General features: G+C 43.3%; 2 protein-coding genes across 4 annotated transcripts in view; both read left to right on the top strand.

Annotated features, from left to right (window-relative positions):
• htt (huntingtin) overlaps window positions 1–12,500 on the top strand; it is a 71,941-nt gene extending 59,441 nt beyond the window's left edge. For 2 of the 3 annotated variants that reach the window (XM_034089628.2, XM_034089465.2), the window contains 14 exons: window positions 9–112; window positions 609–763; window positions 946–1,085; window positions 1,181–1,266; window positions 1,672–1,802; window positions 1,886–2,018; window positions 2,718–2,873; window positions 2,976–3,166; window positions 3,620–3,734; window positions 4,298–4,511; window positions 7,297–7,510; window positions 8,112–8,274; window positions 8,757–8,917; window positions 10,470–12,500. In XM_034089628.2, coding sequence (XP_033945519.1) covers window positions 9–112; window positions 609–763; window positions 946–1,085; window positions 1,181–1,266; window positions 1,672–1,802; window positions 1,886–2,018; window positions 2,718–2,873; window positions 2,976–3,166; window positions 3,620–3,734; window positions 4,298–4,511; window positions 7,297–7,510; window positions 8,112–8,274; window positions 8,757–8,917; window positions 10,470–10,683 — 2,177 coding nt within the window. In that variant the 3' untranslated portion in view covers window positions 10,684–12,500. The remainder of the gene's footprint in view (window positions 1–8; window positions 113–608; window positions 764–945; window positions 1,086–1,180; window positions 1,267–1,671; window positions 1,803–1,885; window positions 2,019–2,717; window positions 2,874–2,975; window positions 3,167–3,619; window positions 3,735–4,297; window positions 4,512–7,296; window positions 7,511–8,111; window positions 8,275–8,756; window positions 8,918–10,469) is intronic. The other variant, XM_034089781.2, reaches the window with a different exon arrangement.
• Window positions 12,501–14,789: 2,289 nt separating this feature from the next.
• rgs12b (regulator of G protein signaling 12b) overlaps window positions 14,790–25,743 on the top strand; it is a 64,126-nt gene continuing 53,172 nt past the window's right edge. Inside the window, 5 exon segments of the mRNA XM_034089894.1 lie at window positions 14,790–14,916; window positions 16,522–17,815; window positions 18,569–18,808; window positions 19,519–19,904; window positions 19,906–20,485. Of these exon segments, the coding sequence (XP_033945785.1) occupies window positions 16,763–17,815; window positions 18,569–18,808; window positions 19,519–19,904; window positions 19,906–20,485 (2,259 nt within the window). The 5' untranslated portion in view covers window positions 14,790–14,916; window positions 16,522–16,762.

Genomic DNA, 25,743 nt, shown 5'->3' with positions numbered 1-25,743 from the left:
CCTTCAAGGCTGGAGCAGCAGGACTCAGTTTGAGGAGACCTGGGCCACACTGCTGGGGGTGCTGGTCACCCAACCCATCACTATGGACCAGGAGGAGGAGATGCAGCAGGAGGTAAACACACACACACTCAAGAATATTCTTTATATCCTTAAACGTGCTGCTGGTTAGTGAATCTGATATGTCTACAGAACCCCATCAATCCTGTAACTCAGAGATCACCAATCTTTTTGAGACTGTGAGGTACCTGAAAGATAACGAGATAAGTTCCGCCACCCACTGGACATAAGTGGGAGACGCTTTCAAGTTGCCTAGCATTTAGGGCAGCGAAAGCCACAGCATTTTAGTAATGTCTGGAAAAGACAATGTCCTCCGGAACGACTCCAAATATTACCATAAGAGGAGAAGGGGTAATTTTGACTCTAAATGTCTCTGAAAATGTATCAAATGTAGACATCCAATAATTACGAAGATTTGGACATCATGCCTTTTGTGTACATTCAGTGTGTGAGCCGTGAAGACATACTCATGCTTTGTGTATTTAATTACACCATAGCTATTTAATTTTTCCCATCCTTCTCAATGTTTTGTTCCTCCTCTTTGTATCTAGGAGGACTTGGAGCGAACCCAGTTAAATGTGTTAGCAGTGCAGGCCATCACCAGCCTGGTGCTGAGTGCCATGACCCTGCCCACTGCTGGCAACCCTGCAGTCAGCTGTCTTGAACAGCAGCCCCGCAACAAGAGCCTCAAAGCCCTGGAAACACGGTACGCTTACACAATCACACTTGATTTACATTAGATACAATCACTTATGTTTCTACAGGACATTATTAGGAAATGTATAGTCATTCATAATAATAACAATACAACATATTATTTTAGCCAAACAAATACCAGTATAATAAAAAAAAAATACACAATATTAATCACAATAACACTGTGCCCAGGTTTGGAAGGAAACTGGCAGTGATCAGAGGCGAGGTGGAGAGAGAGATTCAGTCTCTTGTGTCGAAGAGAGACAACGTTCACACACACCACCCGTACCACGCCTGGGACCCCGTGCCCTCGCTGTCGGCAGCCTCCGCTGGTAACACATCCACAAAGCCTCTCACCAGGCCTACAACTGCTGCCCTCACACCTCCCAACTCTAATTATTTTTTTTATTTTTTTTTTTATTTTAAGCAGGCACACTGATCAGCCATGAGAAGCTGTTGCTTCAGATCAACACAGAGAGGGAGATGGGAAATATGGACTACAAACTAGGACAGGTATGTGATGCATGAAAACAGCTGGGCTAAATGGAGTTTATACAATATCGTGTTTTGTTTTTTTACCAAATACCTCAATATCAATGTTAAGATGACCATGTGCTTTAAAATATATAGACAATGAGATTTTTGATAAATAATCACGAGTAATGTAGATATAATGACTTGGTGGCTAAAGACAAATAATAAGCATTAGAAAGTCACACCTTTTATTATAATGCAGTCTTTAAAACCAGGGAAAGACAACCATTATGTTCTGATACTACGATATCCAAAATCTTTGACGATATCTCATCACAATATTGATATATGAATGCCCAGCCCAACGAGTGTGTTTTGGTTTAGGTTCTAAACTTTAAGAGATTTTCATTACCACAATGAACATTTGTTTCCTTCACCCTCTAGGTCTCCATCCACTCAGTGTGGCTAGGTAACAACATCACCCCACTGAGAGAGGAAGAATGGGGGGAGGATGAAGAAGATGAAGCAGACACTCCAGCCCCCACCTCCCCGCCCACATCTCCAATCAACTCCAGGTCTGTCAAACAAGATGTTCACACACATATGCACTGAAACGGGAATACCTAACATGACTTACCGCTGTATTTACTGCTTTCAGGAAGCACCGCGCAGGAGTGGACATTCATTCATGTTCCCAGTTCCTCCTGGAGCTCTACAGTCAGTGGCTGATCCCCGGCTCCCCGAGCAACAGGAGGACCCCGACCATCCTCATCAGTGAGGTGGTCCGATCGGTGAGCTACCATGCACCATTCTCACTTCAACCAGACATCAGTTAATACTAGTCAAGAGAGTTTTCCTATATCTGTTTACAGTTGTAAAGTTATTCTTAACATGGCATTAGGAAAATACTCTAGTTTGCTATTTCCTCGCCCCAGAAACAAGACGATAGAATTCCATAACCTTGTCTTTTCTGAGAAAATGAGAAATGTTTGAGGGGACTAAACGATAAATGGTCATGTGTATGTTCAGCTCCACTAGGGGGGGCTGACGAAACCTTGAAATAATCCAAAGAGCGTATACTCTTCTCCTCTCTGTAAGGAAGGAGAGAAGTGTCTTGCCCACTTCTGATCACTCTCCTGTTCTTATGTTCCCAACTTTAAAACGTGTGTTGTAGTTGTGCTAGTTTAGCTAAATGTTCTCCAATGTGGCATCAGAACATCTAGGGTTCAGCCATCAGAACTAAATGGCCGCATTGTTTTTATTGGTCTGCTTTGTCACTGAAATAAAAAAATCATTCATCTTTTTCATTTGTGTGGACATCTTTCCCCTCCATGCCCTTATAAATGCATGATCAATTGGTTTTTCCTGTATATTATTGAATGAATGAAATGCTTTTACACAGGCCTTTTCATTAAATCTATGGGTAATAACAGAGTGGAATGTAACCTGCTCTCACCCTCTCACTGTCTTCCCCCTGTTGTTCTCTGTAGCTGCTGGCGGTGTCGGACCTGTTCACAGAGAGGAACCAGTTCGAAATGATGTTCTCCACCCTGATGGAACTGCAGAAGCTCCACCCCCCAGAGGACGAGATCCTCAACCAATACCTGGTGCCTGCCATCTGCAAGGCTGCCGCCGTCCTGGGAATGGTGAGGACAGCTTCGTGTGGTCGGAAGGATGTGATAAGATGCGGGAGTTTGTCAATAATCCTACATTACAGTGTCTGAACACTCTAAAATGTACATCTGTAGGACAAAGCAATAGCGGAGCCTGTGTGCCGCCTGTTGGAGACCACCCTGCGCAGCACCCACCTTCCCAGCCGCATGGGGGCTCTGCACGGGGTGCTGTACGTGTTGGAGTGTGACCTGCTGGACGACACGGCCAAACAGCTCATTCCCACCATCTCCGAGTACCTGCTGTCCAACCTGCGGGCCATCGCTCAGTGAGTCATTCCCTCGGAGACTAAAACTCTATATTTAGCACAGAATCTGCAATAACAATGTGACAGGAAATCATTCCTGTCAACAGCTACAACCTTATACATCGCCTCACCTGTTGCTAGCAGAGAACTCACAGCTTCATAGTTTCTTAATTGTTTTTGTTAACGGGACTTAACTGTTCGTCACTGTGTATATATATAAATCTCTTTCTACTCTTGATATCCATATTTACTTTTTATTTTATATTCTAAATTCATCTTTAATTCCTTTTCCACATGCTGCTCACAAGACAATTTCCAAATTCACAAGAATGCAAGAATGGAGTGCAACATTTAGCCACTGGGTGCTGCCCTATACATTTCAAACCAACACTCTACTGGTCTTTCTGTTTTATTTCAATCTTAATTTTGTTCCACCAACTGTGTTTGTCTGTGTCCTCTCTCTGTGTGCTGCAGCTGTGTGAACCTGCACAACCAGCAGCATGTGTTGGTGATGTGCGCCGTGGCCTTCTACATGATGGAGAACTACCCTCTGGACGTAGGGGCTGAGTTTATGGCTGGCATTATACAGGTAAACATTCCGTCTGTATACATTTGAAGTCACGTTAACTTCACTAGTTGTCAACATTAAAGAAAGGGACACAAATAACATATTTAAATGAATAAAATACTTTGAGTTGATTTGCTGTTGTATATCTTTGGCATTGTAGTGAGGCCCTAATCTAGGTTAATAGAAGCACTACATCAAAGATAGGAACGTTTATTTTCTCCAGGTTCCCAAAACAAAGCCCGGCCCGTGATTCAATTAGAGGAAAACAATTGATGGCACCATTGGTTTGTAGCTATATATTGTGTTTGAATTGAATCCATTTAACTCCGGGGGAACCAAGGACTAAACAACAAACAGAATCATTGCTTTCTCCAAAAGTGCCGTCTAACCCCCAGGGAAACAAACAAACAAAAATACATTAAATGATTCGCGGCTCACTAGGATGAAGGAGAAAAGGGTACAAAGAAAATGGAAGTCCATTTATCTCTCTCACGGCAAACACAACCACTAAAACAGAATATAAACAAGATGCATTTCAAAATACTGCCAAGGATTTATTTCCTGCCTCTGTCTCCGGCTTCCAGGTGTGTGGTGTGATGGTGTCGGCCAGCGAGGACTCCACCCCCTCCGTCATCTACCACTGTGTGCTGCGGGGCCTGGAGCGCCTGCTGCTGTCGGAGCAGCTGTCCCGCGTGGACGGAGAAACGCTGGTAAAACTCAGCGTGGATCGAGTTAACATGCCGTCGCCACACAGAGCCATGGCTGCCCTGGGCCTCATGCTCACCTGCATGTACACCGGTAAGAAAAGCTCTCCAAAGACTGACTGTCCACAAACGTCACGTAGCATTCTGGCTTCATCGGCAGCAAGTACTATGATGAGGACTTGTGTTTCCATTACTGCTATAACTGACTTTCTCAATTCACTGAAAATTCACTGTTTGATTGAGCTAGCTGGTCTACCCACCTGCACGGGCACTCTTAATACGTTCATCAACACTTAACCTAGCATTGTAATTAGTACATACACTTAAAGCTCTGCAAACTAATGCTAAGCTTAAGCTAATGTCAGTACGGATTAAGCTTTATTAAGGCTGTGTCCCATTTATCCCCGGTGACTTACCCTAGACCCCTTCCTTTCTAATATTGATGGCTGTTTTTTGCCACAAAATCGGAAGTTAGCATAGCAAGGGCTACTTTCAATTGGATGTCAAAATATTGCAGAAAATAAACTCTGTGGCAAACATATGTTTACGATACTTACACGTTTTGTTCAGCAGGATAATCTTCATGTATTCACATGCTTTTATGATTAATGAAGCATAAATGCAGTTGCCAGTTAATAAGTAAATGGCTAACATAAGGCTATAAATGAACTGCATCACAAACTGCACATCGCCACATCCAAGCTCAAGGTGGCTAATGTTCAGCGCAATAACGTTTAGTAGTCTCCTTTAGTCACTTGGTTGCAACTGCCGTTTTTGACATATAGAAGCTTCTACATTCACCAGTAGGGTGATTACAGACCTTTTCTAATGCCTTCGAACAAGACTTGAACATCTCATAAGCTTGGGTTAACCCCAGACCTTATTTCGGAAATCCAACCCGAATCGTATTCAAATATAAAAACACTCTATTTAGTAGTAAAATGTAGTGCAAGTTTATTTATATAGCACCTTTCAACTCAAGGCAATTCAAAGTGCTTTACAAAAATGAAAGACATTAAGAAACATATTATAAAATGATATCTAGAAACACTCATTTAAAAGCAATGATATAAGATGACATTTAAAAACATAATAAAAGTTACAGTGCAGTTTAAGATATGTGTAGCGTAATTTTCATAAAACAATTTAGAAAATTCAGTTTTGAGTTTCCCAAATGAAAAGATTTCCTGCTTAACTTTGTTTTGGACTGACAATTAAGGCATTTAAAGACATCCCCTTGGACGTACAGAAACTACAATTGACATGTTTCACAATTTGTTGACATTTTATATATTTAGAAATCTAGAAAATCATCTGGAGATGAATTGATAATAAAAGAAGTCATAGTAGCAGCCCTTCATCTACACCAATTCCCACCTTGGCTTCTGCTGGTGTGTCCCATTACTGTGTCCCTCACTGGAGGATCTTCTTTCATAGCTGAGGGTGACACTAAAAGAAATTGGGACATTTTATGAAGCAGAACTTGGGCAATCCTAATAAAAAAACAAATGTCGGAATATATTGCTGCCTCTTATTCTACTGAAATACTAACTCACCAGCTTATGTCTGATTGTGCATGCCCCCATGCATTAAGCTCACAGTACATATATCATAGTTTACATATGTGCCCTCTACCAATAGTAGTGATTTAAATAAATTAAATCTCTGTTTACTGCTTAACAGACCTTTGTTTTTTTTAACGCTGCAAATAACCTTTTATTGATGCCTGTGTGACGCTGCTTGCTTCCTGCATGTGATACAAGTGTTCTATATATACCTCTGATATACCATACCTCTAACCCCTACGTCGTCCCTTACTAACTGCAGCTGCTCTTAGCATACAGTATTGTTAGCCACCCTTCTTTGTTGCCCAGGGCCAGCCAGCAAATCCTTTATGTAAACTCCGACTCTTGAAAATGTGAAATGATTTAAACTTTAGGCATGCCTCTCTTAAAGTGCATAACAGCAAAGAAAGCTGAAGCACAATCAGGTCAGAAGAGAGGATAATCTAGTATGTAATGTACCCAGGAAACATGGCATTCAAAATCTCTCCTAATACTTTAAGCACCAGCCTCTCAAAGAAAACCTTCTTAAGTGCCTGTGTCCACATACTGCCTTTTTAAAATAGCCAGCGTCTTTTTTCAATTGTTCCTAAGGAGGAGAGAGCACATCCTGTCAATTGCGGCATAAGAGCGCGGCACCCAGCTACTTATTTTTACATTACATTGCATTTAGCTGACGCTTTTATCCAAAGAGACTTACAATAAGTACATTCGACCAGGAAGACACAACCTTTTAGCACTCAGATGTTTTTGTGTGGCTGCTCCAAGCGCTATTAATTTCTGGAAGGCATCAGAGATGTAAGAATTGGAGGAAAAGCTTGTTTTTGATCATAACAAGGATTGAGAGGCTCATTTGTTGTAGCAGCAGATCAATTGGGAGGACACTGGATGTTGCTGCGAATAAACTGTTGTTCCTTTTTAACGCGTACGCAGATGGTCCTCCTGGCTCTACAGCTGTCAGATTGAGTGGTACAACTCATTCATGTGAGAGCAAGCAGCATCTTGTTGGTTTTAATGGTGAAAAACAATGCCACACATATATGAAGTAGCCCAAACGGATCATAAAAACAAAGGGGGCTGCTAGTTTATCAAGCGTCAGCGTCGGTACATTGTCGAGATATCGTTGTCAACTTTTGGATGAAACGCTGGGAGGGGGCTCACAGAAAGAAAAAGGCACCATGTGGACACAGGCCCTGAAAGGGATTTACTGAAGGTAGCTCTAAATTCTGATCTGAATCTTGTGATATCAGTGTCCCGCTCTAACCTGTCCCCCACTGGTCCAACCGGCCCCCCCTCCTCCCCCTCTCGCCCTCTCAGCGGTGCTTGCGGCGGGTTCAGACGTGACAGGGGTTAGAGGTCAGGTTGACTGTGCCTCAGCAGAGGCGATGGGCGTCACGGCGGGTCATGTTGGTTTCTCCTCAGGCAAGGAGAAAGTCAGCCCTGCCAGTCGCCCCGCCCACTCTGACCCTCAGGCCCCGGACAGCGAGTCCATCATTGTTGCCATGGAGAGGGTCTCTGTGCTCTTTGACAGGTACACACACACACACTCACATTCACACACCCTCCATTATACAAGAAATGCTCAGTTTTATTCATACATTTTTTTTTTTTAATTGAGGTACTTATTGATAGTCAGTTTATTACTTACAGTAGATTTAGGTCAACAAGCCCTACATTTGGAGAAACAGACAGGAATACTAATGTTTATATTAGCCACCAATAAAAAGTAATATTAGTTTAAGTGTATGCGATGTTAAGGATATTGTCACCACTTCACCTTGCTGTCAGACAGCCCATTCTGACGGGGAAATGGAAGCTGTTTTCTACGCTCTCTTCAAGCCCATGTCTTTAGAACATCCAGGATGACTGAGTCCAATTTTACCAGGGACAAAATGTGCGTTTCTGATCTGCATGGCCTCGATTGGTTGGGTATTTTGTGCTGTTGGGTGACTTTGGTGGTACGGATAAGTACCTTTTACAATCTGTCCACTATCCAAACTATCCATTTAAATTTGCATCCTTCTTCGTTCATCTTTGACCTCAATGGGTTTGTGGCGTCTAAATATGATGCTGGCAGCTGCTCTCGTTTTGGTTATCACATCATTTTCTCCCCTGGGGTTTCCCGTTTGCAGGATCCGGAAAGGTTTACCCAGCGAGGCTCGGGTCGTGGCCAGGATCCTTCCCCAGTTTCTGGACGATTTCTTCCCCCCACAGGACGTCATGAACAAGGTCATCGGAGAGTTCCTGTCCAATCAGCAACCTTACCCACAATTCATGGCCACCGTCGTCTACAAGGTCAGCAGCGGAACAGTCACTCTACACAGAACATGAGGCTCACAAGGCCACCTGGAAACTCCTTTGTTAAATCAAATTCCTCTTCAAGGAGACTTGCAGAGAATTTCAATGAAGTCCAGTCTCGATAAAGTTGTTACTTAGTTACCCTGTTTTGACTGCAGCTAGCTCTTTTGTTGCAATCAGACAATATGTTGTCAAGGCAACATCAAGCTAAAGCTAACACAGTGGGTTCCAGTTGTTGTCTTGAGATTTAAAACCAAGAATGAATTCACTGCAGTCAGTATTTGGATTAAGAAGGCAGCATTCAGCCTTGTATTGATATAGAACACTGATTTGAAAACCATTTTTAGCAGGTGATTTAGGGTAATTTCCTTTTTGTACTGCCACACATCATTTACTAACCATAGTTAAAAGCTGCTTTTGTAATTTTTTATATTTTGACTAATGTAATCTTTCCAAAATCTTTCCCCCCCCCCCTCCAGGTGTTCCAGACCCTCCACGCCACAGGACAGTCCTCTATGGTGAGAGACTGGGTGCTGCTGTCCCTGTCTAACTTCACCCAGAGGACGCCGGTGGCCATGGCGATGTGGAGCCTCTCCTGTTTCTTTGTCTCCGCCTCCACCTCCCAGTGGATCTCTGCCCTGTATCCTTACATGACACGAGTCACATGAGCAGGACAGTACTTTGCTTTGTTGTATCTCCCATGGACGGGCATTTCAAGCAAAAGCACTATGCAACAGTCACAAGGAACTGTACTTACACACACTTTCACTAGGCTCCCCAAGTGCATAGTTTTAGTCAGCGATGTGCTATCTTTACCTGTTCCAGTTCCACACAGAATGTCTTGACAGCTGTAGTAGTTTCTGCTGTTTGAACAGTACGCACCTAGACCATCTCACAGCACCGTAGCAAATTCTCTAATGCCTTCTGTGCGCAAAACAACCGTGCTAGATGAGATGGTTTCACAGGTGGGTTATTATCGAGCACGAGGGCATTCAATTGCATTGGAACTGGAATTTCGCTGCTCTACACAAGTTCAACATTTCACCAAATTGATCTCAAATGTCGTCGCACTCAACTCAATTTCCTCCGCTAACAGGGCAGGCGCCTTTTTACAACAAGGGAAAATTCATATATATTTTTAAAGTCGAGACGTAATCTGTTTTTATGCCTTTGCTTAGGCGGCAACATTTTTGAGTGTTGTTAGTCGCATTCTTGTGCCTGCAATACCTCATGTATGCCATTAAGGGCATTTGGCCATACTTGCCAACCCTCCCGATTTTCGCGGGAGACTCCCGATTTCATTGCCCTCTCCCGGTTTCCTCCCGGGGTCATATTTCTCCCGCATTTCTGACAAAATCAGATTTACTCAGGACTGTTTCCACTCGGACTTTAATACAGCTACACCATTGTTTGGTTTCCATGGTAGCACGAGTCTTTAGTAGCGCGCAACTGAAAGTCTGAGAGGGTGAGGAAGATATATCACAGAAAACAGAACAAGAATCGACAACTCTACCCTCTGCTCACTCCTTTCCTACCCACACATATGCTCCATCAAGGATGGTGCTACAGGCCGCAAGGCAGTGCACATACAACTACAATAAGCATGTTAATGTTAATCTAGTACAGCTCCGGCGATCCACTAGCACAGCACCCCCCCCCCCCGTGTACATGATTTCTGAGGACTCAAGGTTGGCAAGTATGCATTTGGCACAAACGTCTACTCATACTCGCACATTAGCTCATTTGATTTTGATGATCAGACTCAAGGTGACTGTGATGTTTGTGGCCATTACTCAAGAATTCATGCTTAAGGTCTAATGAGAGAAATCCATTATGTCTTTTATTAAACAAGGACGATGCATATGACATTAATCACAAAAGAGAAGAGATTATCTTTGTGAGATTTAGCCATTTGCTCATTACCATCTGCACTCCCTCGGCAGGTACATAACAAATGCAAACAAATAAAGAATTCCCTTTAAAATATTATAAAGTCTCTATCGCACTAACGGCGATACAGTCGGAGGTAAGGGTAGATCGCTGTGATTAACTTTAAACTGATTGTGATGTAAACTGCAACTTGACAAGCTGGCGAAGGATTACAACAGTGACGCAGTAATTCTGGTTTTATTAATGACTATGAGCATCCATCATGTACAGTCTGTTGTCCTTAGCCCCCCCCCCTGTACCAGACTGCCACATGTGATCAGCCGTATGGGCTCCAGCGAGGTGGTGGACGTCAACCTGTTCTGCCTGGTGGCCATGGACTTCTACCGGCACCAGATCGACGAGGAGCTCGACCGCAGGGCCTTCCAGTCCGTGTTCGAGACCGTGGCCTCGCCGGGGAGCCCCTACCACCAGCTGCTGGGCTGCCTGCAGTCCATCCACCAGGACACGTCCCTCTGAGGGGGGGGGAGGGAACATGGAGGCAGACGGAGAGAGGCCGGGGGCAACGGACGACGGGGAGAAAAGTGGATTAGAGTGGGAAATGTGGTAGGGCGAGAAATTAGATCTCCATTCACTCCTCCCCATTTGAGCTGGAGGGGAAGGTTTCATTAGAAGAATCTGCTGTAGCCTCAACCCGTTCCCTCTGAAACTACTGATAATGGATTCAGTAGAGCAAGTAGAAAGAAAAAAAAAAAAGTAGCTCAACGTTGTGGACAAAATGTCTAAACCGTTCACCTAGATGAAGGACACCAGCTGAAAATCCTTCAAACTGTGGTTCCACCTACGACCACACCCCCCCCCCCCCCCCCCCCCCCCCCCCCCCACAGACCATTCCTCCGAACGACAGCACCTTGAACACCTCCTCCCACCCAGCACCTTGAACACCTCCTCCCACCCAGCACCTTGAACACTTCCTCCCACCCAGCACCTTGATTACAAAAAAACAACAACATTAATCAAACACAGAGATTGGATTTGTTTATTTTCCTGTGAGGACTTGCTTGAGTATTGTGATGTCAAGTCAAATAGAAGAAATTAGAAAATGCAAAGTATTTACTATATTTAAAGTTTCAATGCATCTATTTTTCAGTGCGTTTAGTAAAGAGTGCTTACGGTCGGGTTAGGACAATGGGCTGACACAAATGCCTGCATAATGTTGTCGATAATTATAATCTCTAAAGACCTGTTTTATATTTATGTTACTAGGGGTCATTCTCTGACACACACGACTTGAATAGTAAATATTTTATGTATAAGAATGATCACTAATAGCCATATCATTTCTTTCTCCAGTGATGAGAAAATGGATGTTATTTTGTCAAAGGACATTTCTGTATCCGTGCAGGCATTCTGGATGTGAAGAAGAACTGCAGGTAAAAACCTCTCACTCTTGAGTTTTCAAAATTCTACATGTTGGTAGCCCGTTCACAACACTACAGAGGGTGGGAGATGCCAAGCAAAGAATACCAGAATTGCAGTGATTTACAGTCTAATTTGTTCAACCAGTAGCATGCGGGGAAAGCATTTCCTCCTATGACTTTTATCATATTGCTAAAGTCCGTGTTTTTTCATTCTTTATTTTTCAAGTCTTGTGTGCTCCCCATGCACCTGAATGATTCCACCTGTCCATTCCCTGTACTCTTTTAATTCTCAGGATGTAAGATGTGACTTTTAATGTTGTACTAAGACTGGAAGTGATTTGCAGTCTTTAAATGGATTTACATTTGTATCTTGTAAAACAAATATATATTGTAAAGTAGTATGAAAGCCATGGTGCATGATGAAGTAAGATCTGTGGTAAGATGAGCGATGTTTAAAATAGACGGTAAGATAATGTGATTCTTTTTCTGTCTTAACACGTATACATGATGAGAAAATCACTCGGCAGAAAGTATTTTATTGAAGACTTGACCTCGAGTTGCCTGGGGAGCGTTACTCTGTACATACACTTGCCTTAGATAAAGACTGAATATATGTATGTCCTGTACACTGAAAGCTTGAAAGCATGCTTAGCGTTAATGCTAATTTTCTTGCATAGTCCTTAATACTGTATTCCCGCAGAGGGTATGGTTGCCATGAGTGGAAGAGATGTGACGCAATCCAAAGGGAGCCTTGTAACCTTAGCGATCAACCGCAGCTTTGACAAATCAACAAACGAGAAAGTGTAGCCTAGCGATGCCACGGTGACGGCGGGAGCTTTTCTGTTTTTGTGTTGAATTTTAAACATTTCACTCATCGTTGTGCAGAATATTAAATACACCAAGCACTTGGACTGACTCATGTTTGTTAGGTGCTTTCTTGATATGCAACAGTACATAAGAATGATTTGTTTGCTAAATATGTTGCCACTTTCAAGCAAGGTGACTGACTTCCTTTTGGTCATCATCCTCCCAATCAGAGCAGACTGGGCTCTGGTTTCAGACAGAGGGTGAAAAGAGTTGCTCCACCACAGGCAGTATGAGAAAAATAAAGACCTTTTTTGAACATGTGAACATGTCACAAATACAAACATAAACCTGACAATGAGCATAGTAGGGCCTCTTTAATATATCAATAAATGACTCTGCAGCTGTCGTTAAAATTCCATTGTGAGGCCTCCCTGATTAGACGAGCATAATGAGTCCTGTTTCAGTTCAAGTCTGTTTGTGTGGGGGAAGAAAACCGACGATAATAGAAAACCTGTTTTCCTGCGCTACTTAAAGGAAATGATCCAAAGCAGAATGTTCTTTTCATCTTGTCTTTTAGTATCTTAAGCGCAAAAGACGGACTGGGGACCCCTGCAGGGGGTAATGCGATTACCCAGAAATCTTTTGTGGTTTTGGGGAGGTGGGCGTGGAGGTCGTGGACAAAGGTCATGTTCAACGGATTTAACATGCTTCCCTTTTAAAGACTTTATTTTCCTTCCACAAGAATCGGCAAATTGGAAAAAATAGTTTTTGTTCTGATTAAAAAGCTGAGAATCACCGTTACATTTTCTCTGCCAAGTTCATTCCATTCTCCATAATGTCGTGCGTTTAGCATGTTGGTGCTTGGCTTTGAAAAAAGACCTCCTTTGTTCCCCCGTCTTAAAATATACAGTTTGGCTACTGACTAGCCACAACTGATTCATACAATGATTCTAAAAGGACTGCAGATTGTGTCATTCCCCTCTACTTTCTTGTCTTGAGCTTCAAGCCTCCTTAACATCTTTTTTTTTTTTACAAAAGCCTGTAAAAAAACAAAAACATTGTATTTCTGTTTATTTTAATATTTTAAAGATATTGATCACTGCATATGGTCTGTTGTAGAAATGAATAAATTATTTAAACATGTTGAACTTGTAAGATGTGTGTGAGAGTTGTGGCAGGTCAATCGAACGTGTATGCAGATTCATCTTTTGCAAACATGACTGATGGCAAACACAGGATCCACTGTGTGTCTAACTTTATGAACCTGTCAGGAGATTACCTCTAATGAGCCCTGGTCTGCTTGTCTTCCTCTCAGTTATTAGCCAGGCAGGAAACAAGTCATTTGACGCCTGTTATTAGACCTTCACTGACCTCTTGACACGATCACGTTATCACATTTTCACAATTTCCTTTTCTCAGCCCTCTACTGTAATTCCCTTTTATAGACACCACAGTATAAAACATATGTTGCTCTTGTTTTACAGCACCCATTAAGATGGGTGGTTCATGATTAAAAGGTATTAACAGGATTAGCAGACAGCTGCCATATGGTTCATGAAATGTCGATGGCACAGATTTTAAGCAATGCACATGGCAAACTGCTCTTTATGGCTGAACCTTATAAAGGGTTTTATCATGTCATCTATATGAGCTGCACTAAAAGCAACACTTTTTTGCACTTTAATTACAAAACTGAACAATCACAAAGCTGGAGGGGTTACAAATAACGAAAGAAAATCCTGTCCCAAAAAATTACTTTAAATAAGGGTTGCAACAAATAATGTTTTAAATTGATGGTGTTGTGTACAAAATCAGAAAATGCCAGTTTTTTTAAATCCCAAACTCAAAAACCCAAAGATATTTATTGTATGAGTTCAAACAGAGAAATATTTGTATTCCGTAGGCTGGAAACAATATTGTATGCAGCTTCTGTATGAGAAATGATATGTAACAACATACCAATTACCAAAAATAATTGACGATTCTTAGTTAAGATAATTGATAAGTTGACTCATTGCAGCTCCACTAAAAATTGCAAAATGTATTTTTTTTAAAAGCAACAAAAAACAAAACGAACCAAGAGTTGTGTGTGTGCTCTGATCTGCTGTCTTTGTGGTATGAAACAGCTATGCAGGTACAACAAAAACACACTTTGAAGTTCGACCTCAGAAATGCAGATGTTTCTGAAGTTGGTTTATTTAGTTGAATCCACTGTTTCACTTTGAAGTGTTGGGTGGGGCTGCTCTGTGCCACATTGTGTTGATGCTTTTCAATAGTTAATGGGCTTTGAGATGTATTTTATTCATCATGTTTGAAGTCCCCCCTCTGACCACCACCCCCCTCCGCTGCCCTCTCTAAACACACCTCCCTCTCCTGTCGGCCTCCTCCTCCTCCTCTTAGGCTACTTCGCCAGATGGTGCAGCCTTTTCTTTTGTTTACCCACCGTCCCTGAGTTTACCTTACTAACCCTTAGCTACTAAACTATGGAAACAGCCCAAACATCATCACCACCGGACACCGACAAGTAAGTCACTTTTATTCTCCCGCTGAGGGGCCCCGCTACAGCGAACTCATTAAAAACTGTTTTGCATCCACCTTTTACTTTGCTATACCAGCTTTACAACTCAGACGTATTGAGTCCAGCTGTTATCGTTTGCTTTCTTGCTATGTGATGCTAAAATACAAATCGATATATGCATCCTGTTTTCCAAGAATACTCTCATAATTACAAAAGCAGACTAAGTTTGGCGCTGACGTTCTGCTGAGTTTTGACACCTGTAGAATATGCTACTGTTGATACTTTTATCTGTGATTTCTCAAACTAACTTTTATTCAAGTTATCCCACATAACTGTTCTCTGCGTGACTGACAACTCGGAAAACCAATGACAGGATGTAAAAGTCTGTGTACAGCACCGTTACCGTAGTTACAGGCCGACATTCCAAAGAACTGGAAATCAGGGGGCGGGACTACAAGTTAAGCACGGGTGGTTGCACTTTTGAACAGCGAGCCACGGCAAGAAACTTTTTATGGTAACTTTCGTGAATTGACAGAGAGAACGCATGCACTCCTGAGTGTAAAGTGACACACACACACAGTTGTTAGTTTCGTTCAAAAGCAAGCATTGCAACCCGTTCTAACGTGAAGCTTTACTAGCATGTGCAGCTAAGCTAACAGTAACGCGTCAGCTAATCTCAGCTAACGGTAACTCTTCTTTACTGATTTTTAGACATTGTTCTCGACTATTTGTGAATAAACGGTCGTTAAACTCAAACGAAAGCCACAGGCAATGTTGATAAAAAGCCAAATTAAAAGTTACCGTGTAGTTCCAGTTGTGGTGGTCAGGGTCTGTTTAATTTACCTGCATGCCTGCCAGGTGTCTAAACGCCTTTGGTTTAAAAACATTACTTCCCATTGGACATAGCTGCTCTGACTCCACCCTGTAGCCTACAGGTGTGGCTGTGTGTTCAACCCCTTCATCTTATTAATATACCATAATAACTGTCAACATTGCCGTTAATGACAGTATAATGCTTTCATTTGACATTTTGGAGTGTTTTAATAACTGTAATGAGCTGTTAAGCTGCCACATAGACCAGATAGAGGGCATGTTTGATCTGTGATATGGAAGCATCATGGGAACTAAAATGTATGCATGTTAAAGAAGAAAACGCCCTTATTAAGCATTCCATCTTTTATATCTATGGCCTAGGAGAATTCTGTTCATATTTGTGAACATGACCTACCCTTCTCAATGTAAGCTTAAACTTGGTGTCATGAGTATCTACCGGAGCTGCTCCATCGACAATGAATAGCAGACTGATTATATGGAGTCACAGAATGTTTGTTTTCTTTTTGATCCCAAATTGAGCTCTATTGTATATTTCTGCCACATAAAACATCTCCATACAATTCCCTGGGTGCTCTCAGTGTCATCTGTAACATATTTTCCAAATCATTGTCAATGGAGCCGTTCCAGGTTTTATACTGTACATGAATATTCACACATTTTACTTCAATCATTCTAGTTTTTGGACTGCCTGCAACCATAGGAATAACATGTATGGATTTTGAATATGGGAGTAAAAGGTGCTCATGGCTGACTTGATTCTGTTCTGTTGTGCTGCAGGTACATGAGTCTATGAATTGTGAGGAATAGTGACACCAGGATGGGAATGCTACAGTAGCAAGGCTGTGCCACAACTGAGGACGAAACTTTCACCCATCTGCTGCATTTAGTACAGCTGCTAATTTTTTCTCGCCAGCAGAGCAGTTTGAAAGGAAGACTCATTGGATAATGCCCTGCGTTGGTACTTGAGCAGAGCCTAGGGATGTATAATGACTAATTAAAACGCAGGCCTACTAATTCAATGGACAAGAGGAAGTTCCCTGGCACAATGTTCAGGCAAGGGGATGCGTCATCAAAAAGACGCCCGGTTGGTGGAAGTGCACCGCCCTCCTCCTCTATGCAGCAGGGTCGTATCCGGGCCGTGGAGGTGGCGAGAGGAAGAACTGGGTACGGCTTTACACTGACAGGTCAAAGTCCATGTATCCTCAGCTGCATCCTGAAGGGCAGTCCAGCAGACTATGTAGGGTTACGTTCAGGAGACCACATCCTGTCTGTCAATGACATCAACGTCTCCATGGCATCGCATGAAGATGTCGTCAAACTCATCGGGCGCTGCACCGGTGTCCTGAAGCTGGTGATCGCTGAGGGAGAACGTCAGAGGCGTCACCACCACCAACGCACCCCTGGAAGTCGTCACCATGGCAGCAACACAATGGCAGCATCTTACCTGGACTCGTGCTCAAGTGATGATGAGTTGGATGTCTTCTATGACAATGGTGATAACAACAACAACAACAGCAGGTCAGGCTGCGGAGCCCGTGGGGGTTGGTACAAACCCAAAATGGATTCTAAGCAGCTGGGCATCAACAGGGCGGAGAAGGTTGTGGCGGAGCTGCAGTCTGGAGGGATTTTCAACATGATCTTTGAGAACTCCAGCCAGTCCTCCAGCAGCTCCGACAAGGACAGACCCAGGGCCAGCTCGTCGTCAAAGCCACGTCCGATCTCTGATCCAGAGTTGCACACCTCCCGTTCCCAGAGCAACCCCAACCTGCTCTCCGAGGAGGAGATGGCCCAAGTTCTGAATGACGACTCTGTCTTTCTGGATGCTGACTTCCGCCATCTCCACCTTCAACACCACGAGGAAGAGCAAGATTTAGATGTAGGAGATGGGGGCGACTTTAGCCTAGAGCCCAGCGAGGGCATCCTCAATGTGGGCATGATCGTTGGGTACCTGGGCTCCATTGAGCTGGCCTCCATAGGGGCGAGCTTGGAGAGTGACAGCCTGCAGGCCATCAGATGCAGCATGAGGCGCCTCCGGGCTGAGCAGAAGATCCATTCACTGGTCCTCATGAAGGTGAAAATGTATCTTTTGTTAACCATCTGATGATATATTTCTTATTCAGTTATTAAGATACTCAAATAGGCAAAGATATGATAATACTAATTTAAAAAGAAGTTCCACAATTCCATAATTAAAGTTAAGGATCTGCTATGGGTGCCTTTTAAAATGTCTCAGGAATATGTTTACTAGGGACCATTTATGAGTGTTGCATAGCGTTGTTGAAACTTTGGCTTTTGCTGTCATAATACAGCACATTTGCACTTCAGTTACTATAGTTACATTTCACTCGCATCTTCCTCCTTTAATGTTACCTGACAGCTTTATTGTCAGTGCTTACTATCTTCTACCAAATAAAAGCCAACAAAAAAAGCAAAACCGACAGAAGATGTGAATGGTTTTCTAATAGAATAGTATATTACATATTTTTTAAATATAATTTGCATTGTATTATTTACATTTTAAATATCCAGCTATTTATTTATTCATACTCTGATACATATCCTCTAAAATGGTTACTAACAAGCTTCTAGTAACACATCAGGGAACACTTATGTAGCTAAGGGCCAATGGCATCCTAAGAAAATCCTTGTTTTATACAACACAGTTCTTTAAGGCATACTTAGCCTAAGTGGTTTTGTCCTTACGAGGCACTTGAAAAGTAATGTTCTAGGATTACTGTATGTCAGCAGTATAAACAGTATATATATAAACTGTTATTGTCTCCTCCTTGTCTGATATTGTAACGTGTTAACTGTGTCCCACCAGGTCATGCATGACAGTGTGCGTCTGTGCAGTGACAGAGGCCATGTTCTGGCCACCTACCCTGCAGAGAAACTGGCCTTCAGCGCCTGTTGTCCTGACGACCGCAGATTCTTCGGGCTGGTCACGATGCAGGCCACTGATGACCACGACGAGTTTCATTTCAGCTGTGGACGAGATGAAGAGGGCAGTTTGAGGACTTCCTGTCACGTGTTCATCGTGGACCCAGACCTCTGCCAACACCAGGTAACGTGATGAGATACAATAAGGGTTACAAATCACTCTCACTGTAAAAGGAGAAGACGTCATTTTATCATAAAAATATAAAAGAGAACATGTCATGACTATACAGATAAATACACAAGCCATTCCTTATAATAAGCTCCTATAAAAGCTTATATAAGCAAGTTCGATTTTTAACATTATATAGGTGTTTTTTTAATTAATAAATACTCACATTCACTTTTTTTTAGACCTCATAAGTTTTTCATAAGGGAAAAAAATACTATTAAAAAAAAAAGGGCGTTTTACTTCTGTTCTTTTTTTGTAGCTGTGCAAATACAATACTATTTCTAAATACCTCATAAAGTGGAATATGAATATACATTTTCAACAAACTTGCCCAACTTCTCAAAGGCAGCAGTGTTGCATGTAATCGCATCATAACATGTATGACAAATCTAAAATGCCAAATTATGATTTAAATAAGGACAAATCTGTTCATATATAAAAAACAACATTTTATATATAAGCCTTTTGTTTCTTGAGATTTCTACAGACACCTAAAGTTACTTTAAATGTGGGTCACTGAGGCTAATCAGCCAGACATATACTAACAACCAAATATATGTATGAATTTAAAATCAGCTAACAACAATTCAAACATGCTCATATTTTGTCACTGAGAAAAGGGGACTGCATTGTAGAAAACGTCTGCCTCTCTGTTGTCTCCTCAGGTGCATTCAGGTGTATCGAGGAGGTTCGGCTTTGAGTGCACCCCGGACCCCGACACAGGGGGCTGCTTGGAGTTCCCGCCAAGCTCTCAGCCTCTCCTCCAGTTCGTCTCAGTCCTCTATCGGGACATGGGGGACAACATTGAGGGGGTCCGTGCCCGGGCCTTCCACGATCCAGACAACGACGCCCAGCAGAACCACAGCACCAGCAGCAACAGCGACAGCGGCATCGGAAACTTTCTACCTGAGGAGAAGACCAACAGAGTGCTGTTAGTGGACCTCGGGGGTCCTCCGAACCACAACCACATCTCCGGGCCACGCCACTGGGACAGCCCCCCTTCATCCCAGCAGGCCTGGAGCCCCACCCTCGGGGCCTCGGCGCCTCTCCCACCCCCCCCCTCCTCCGCCAGCTCTGAGAAACGGCCACTACCGCCACGATCCACACCTGGCTGACCTCCCTCACCCTCTCCCCTTAGCTCACCCCGATGTCCCCGGCCGGCATTCTCGAGGAGTCAACCCAAACCACAACTCACAGGGGAAGAGAGGAGGAACTGTGGGAGGGGAGAAGAGAGGGGGTGGAGGAGCAGGGGTGGAGCCCCAGCGTTGGCTGCCAGTCCATGTGCTGAGAGACTGGCGGCAGCAGCACCACCACAGCCAGCTCCAGGGCCTGAGCAGCGACCAGGAGTCCTACGCCGAGTCCACCGACGGATGGTCCTCAGCCAACTGCAGCACCCTGCCCCCACCCATGAATAAGATCCCGGCCGACCGTTACCGGGCCCCGCTGGCCCCCGGAGACAACCTGCCAGCACCTGGTGGGAGCCAGCCTCCCCCTCCCTCTCATCCCCTCTCCCACGCTCACCGGCTGGCTGCTCAGAAAGAAGAGTGGGCGAAGAAGCTGTTTGGAGACCGGGAGAGAGGGGGAGCAGAAAGGGAGAAGAAACGAGGGAACACAAAGGACGGAGACAAAAAGGTATGTTTTTTTATCAAGTTAAGCCGATTAGTAAAACCCTTTATTTTCCTGCTGATCAAGTATTTTATTCATTCTTATTTTCATTTTTCATTTAATCGTTTATTTGGCAGGGACAATGCACATTAATGAACACTTAAAACAAAAAGTGTAAATAAGCCGGATTTGAGCTTGGAGCTAGTTTCCCTCCGCAGTCCCTCACATGACTTTAACAACATGTTGTCCCAATACATACAGTGGTCTGTCTTTCTACAATGCTGCATTCAGCACCGCTTTACCAGTTTGTTGGCTTTGGGCTTTTTGGAAGAGTTGTGTTAAAACTGACCATGAGATGAGAATCCAGGCAGCAGGTAGCCTCCCCCATCACACCCCCCTGCTGTGGAAAGTTACTCTGACTCCTGTGTGTCCAGGACTACGGTTTATTGAGGCCATAAATCCATCTGTGTTCGTCCCACTGCCCTCCATCGCACACTCTCACCCGCTCCTCTTCAGAGCCTCACCTTTAACTCTATCAGTCCGAGAGAGACTTTCACTCAGATATTAAAACGTTTTGGTGGTTTTGTTGCGATGTACCTTGTTGTGCCCCCAGAAAACATCGTGAATAATGCGATCACCTCACTTGGCTTTCTCCCCAGACTTGCTACACATGGATTGATAAGTTATTTATCCCCACTGCTCCAGTATCAGATCATGAATTACGCACAAGCCTGACATCTGCTTCACCTGAACACCACCTGTTTCCCACCGTAATGAGACGCAGCAGCAGAGCAGGCTTTAGACGGGCTCAATAAAGAACTGGTTTTAGCCTTTATCTGCTGACAGATTAATTTTGAGTAGTCAAATCTTCATGGTTACATACATTGTGACTAACGGTGAAATTAAGAGCTGCAACGATTAATCTGCTTTTCCATCAGCTGATCAAATGAAAAATAATTGCAAACTATTCTGAAAATGAGTGGATATTATTATTTGTTACAGCAAAAATGGCAGAAAAGGCTTTTATCAGAGTCACATAAATTGAGATGGCCTGACTTGTATGTTCTACAATTATTATTATTAATGAATCTAGAAAATAATCAGCAGATTATTCGATGAATATTTGTATTTTGCAAAGTAAAAGAAGCAGAAATCCTTTTTTTTCGTCCCACAGTGAAAACATTTCAAATAAAGAGGCAAGCACAAGTTAATGAATAAAAGTAGTACAAAAGTATCATGAATAAAGGAGATACTATTCGCTGTAACAGGCTGCCACTCAAAATACATTGGCTGCATTTAGTTTGTGAGAACATGCAGTGCACTATTGACTGACGGTGTGTTGTTTCCAGACAATAGAGAGGAAGAGATAGAGAGCCAGAAATATCAAGCGGAGATATCTACATTTCTGAATCCAGACCAAGGAGAGACTTGCGTTTCCTTGATAGTGAAGGAGGCTTGTGCTTCTCCACGAGTATTGTAGGACAGACAGGTTCCCAGGGACCCCCAGGGGACAATCAGAGGAAGTGTTTATTTGCCCTGGGCCGGGTGGAGGCTGACAGTGACAGGAAGGTGGATGTTAGCCTCTCAACAATGCCTCTGACTACAGACTCAGAACTTTGGAGTTAGTGTTCCTTCTGTCTTTACGTAGAGCGAACACTGCGGCAGTAGCTCAGTGTGTGTGAGCTTGGCTTGGGCACGATAGAGTTGCTGGTTCAAGTCCTGATCGGATCAAAGTACAGAGTGGACTAGTAGCTGGAGAGGTTACATAAGATAACAAAGATAAAGATACTTACAATAACTTCAATACATTAGACATACTTTTTTTCGGGGGGGGATTCAGGGTTAAGTACCTTCCACAAGTGTGGGGATCGAACCACTGACCCTCTGATTGGTAGGCGCAAAATTACCCCCCTCAGCCACAACTGTTTCAGTTCACCTCGTTCCATGGGATCCAGGACCCTAAACCCCTCCAGTGTTTCCCCTAAAGAGAGTACAGTGTGATTATGTTGTGTTCGCCACATGGTGGCACTGTTCCGCTATCTAACCCTCCATCAGCCTTCTGCACTTTCCTGACCTCCATGGGAAACTCATTTAGAATATAAAACATACAAAAAGAAAATATATTTTCATCTTGACTATGCCTTTGAACCTTAAGTGCATCCATCCACACAGGTTTTTGATCTACTTACCTGACAACATTGGTACATTTGAGCAACTTATTGTGGATTTAATGTCGGAAAATATGAAATAAGGAAAACATCAAAACAGACTGAGTTGAATCCTTGCTCTTGAAATGTGATACAGTAATGGTTTTCCACCACTAACTAGCCAGTGGGACTGGGACTAAAAATCATCCCGGGACTCTCGACCGGCCCACTTCGGTACCGCTAGTAAATTGTCAACGGGGGGAGCGGGGGATGTAAAATACAAATATAATGTATAATGTCTGTGTCTTTGACCTCAGCGCTGCGAGCCACCTGTGCCCTGTACTACGAAGCCAGTTCAACAGACCCTGGATATGTTTGAGTAACAAACAAACTAACAACAACAAACTAACAAACGAGATCTCGCTAAGCGGCCCTACGACGCTGGTTATCAACTCGGTAAATCAAGCCAGGGTTTCTCTCTCCAGCTGAGAGCGCGTTCACGTCTTCTGCATCCAGTCTGTGACACTGTGAGTGTTGCACGGCCAGATGAGGCTGGAGAAGCTGACTCAGATAAGGAAATATATGATATATTATGATATTATATGATCGATGATCTGATTGATGATGTAATATGAATGATAAGTGCGACACGTCGGCGTCTCCTCTGCATACGGCAGTTTAAACTGTATTTCCTTTATCCTGTAATATGACTTGAGAGATTTAAACTCCGCACACTGAGTGGATCTCTTTTCTATAGACGCCGGAGGCGGGCAGCGTCAGGTAAAAGAAGTTATTTAGCCTTCTCAAACCTGAGCCTCACGCGCCGCCTATGGGGGATGTGCTAGTTACTTATCCGACCGGCCCACTTCGGTACCGGCCCATCGGGATTCGTCCCGATGGCCAGTCCGCCACAGCACCCAGCCCACGTAAACTGTCAACGGGGGGAGCCTCGCTGCGGGGAAACGGTGGACCTAGTGTCCCGATCGGAGTGGGAATAATAATAATAATCCGTGCATTTTATCCATTAATTTCCCCAACATTGTGGTAAAAAACCACACGTTTAATCCACGTTGGTGTACTACAACTACAAAAAGCATCGGTTTGTTTTCTCATCAGTAAATGCAGACCGGCTCAAACAAACGATTTTTAATCATCATCCTCACTCATCATTTAATGTATCATATGTTCGCCGAATTGACATGAAAGCACTAATAAATGTAGTTTCATCCGCTTGAGTTTATAACCACAAAAATAATAGATTTGTTTTTATATCACATCCGACGGGAGGAAATTCAGCAGCTCTCACTCCCGATTTTAATCCTAATGTAATCATCATCTTCACCACGATCATTTATGTTTATGTCGCCGAATTGACATGAAAGCACTGACAAATATGAATATACTGTAGTCAACTTCATTAAAACGTTATTAACGTGCCTAAACTCAGTAATTCACCATTTCTACGCATGACACAACACACTTTGTCCGTGTTTGGCTCTCGAAGCGTTCCCGCATTGACGTCACTTCAGGCTTCCCCCAAAACTTCAAAATGAGTCGAAGGAATTTCCCCGCGATGTTCGAAATTATTGATTTTTAACGAAACGGTATCGCTTTTTCTTTTTTAAACTGACGGTTCGAGATTACTAGTAGCCCAATATTTCATTGCACAACAGTTGTTGGGATGGTGTCACAGGCTCTTTAAAGAGATACTAATTCAATGATGTGCCTTCGAGGTAAATCTCAGCAAAAGCACCACCCAAAACCAAAACAACCCAAAACTGGATCTCAGCATCTCTTATTAACCCTTTTGTTTACCTGCCATTGCAAATAAGTACTTGTTTCAAACTGACCAGTTTAAACTTAGATCTAGTGAGAGTGTTTGCATCCAAATAACATTTGAGTGTTCAACCCTGTGTTATCTGACACACACACACACACACACACACACACACACACACACACACACACACACACACACACACACACACACACACACACACACACACACACACACACACACACACACACACACACACACACACACACACACACTCCCACACACACACACACACACACACACACACACACACACACACACACACACACACACACACACACACACACACACACACACACACACACACGCACACACACACACTCCCACACACTCACAGATGCCATTGCCTCAGTATCCAGGCAACGCGGCCGGTCATCTCCTGATGAAACACTTAGACCTGCTCCTGATCAGCAGTCAGATTCAACATGTGTCACAGCGAAGCCTCTGGAGCCTGTCAGCCTGGATTAATTACTTTTCAGTCAGCTGGCATCCACGGTTATCCACCCTCTCCTGCAGTATAAGGACATCTGCTTAATTTGTGAGAGCAGAAAGGAGCTGAATGTTTCTGTTGCCCTCTGAAGGCGGAGGGACAGCAGTTGTTAAAAGGCTAATTGTAGACTTGTGAAAGCAACGCGAGACACTCTTGGGTAAACTCTCTGGTTTACAGCACTTGGCAATGTGGTTACATCACTGTCAGATGGATTCAGACAATACATCTTGATGACCCATGGAGTAATGTTCTCATGTGCTCATTTAAGGCAGCGGTTTATGGCTTTATTTAACCACTGGCCAGATTGTATTCCAGTGTGTGGGTTTGCACTGCAGTAGTTCTTACAAAACTGCGGTACTATCTTTAATCAGAAACCAGTTAGTTGCCAAGTAGGTTCACACATATAGGGAGGTTGCCACAGTGTGGTGTGTGTGATGGTGCCAATGTAATCACAGTAAAAGGACTTCAGTTGTAAAAAAGGCAGATATAGAGCAGTTCAAAGGGGCCCTATTATGCGTTTTGTGGTTTCCCCTTTACTGTAGTGTGTTATATAGGTGTTGTGTATGTGCATGGGAATGTTACAATCCCAAAGTTCCCTCCAGGGAAGTTTCTCTCCCACATCCTGGCTGCCTGAAATGCCTTACTTTTGCAGCATAGTGACATCACTACGTAACAATCCTGCTTCTATCGTCTAGCGCTCCAACACTTTGTACGTGATAGGCTAAGGGGCAGGACATCTCAAAGCTGTTGACCAATCACAGCAAAGCAAGTCAGCTAACCAATCAGCGCAGACTGGGCTTTTGTTTCAGAC

The sequence above is a fragment of the Pseudochaenichthys georgianus genome, chromosome 1 (assembly GCF_902827115.2).
Source record: "Pseudochaenichthys georgianus chromosome 1, fPseGeo1.2, whole genome shotgun sequence".
NCBI lineage: Eukaryota > Metazoa > Chordata > Actinopteri > Perciformes > Channichthyidae > Pseudochaenichthys > Pseudochaenichthys georgianus.
The sequence above is the reverse complement of the archived record's forward strand: the minus strand, read 5'-3'. Positions and strand labels throughout refer to the sequence as shown.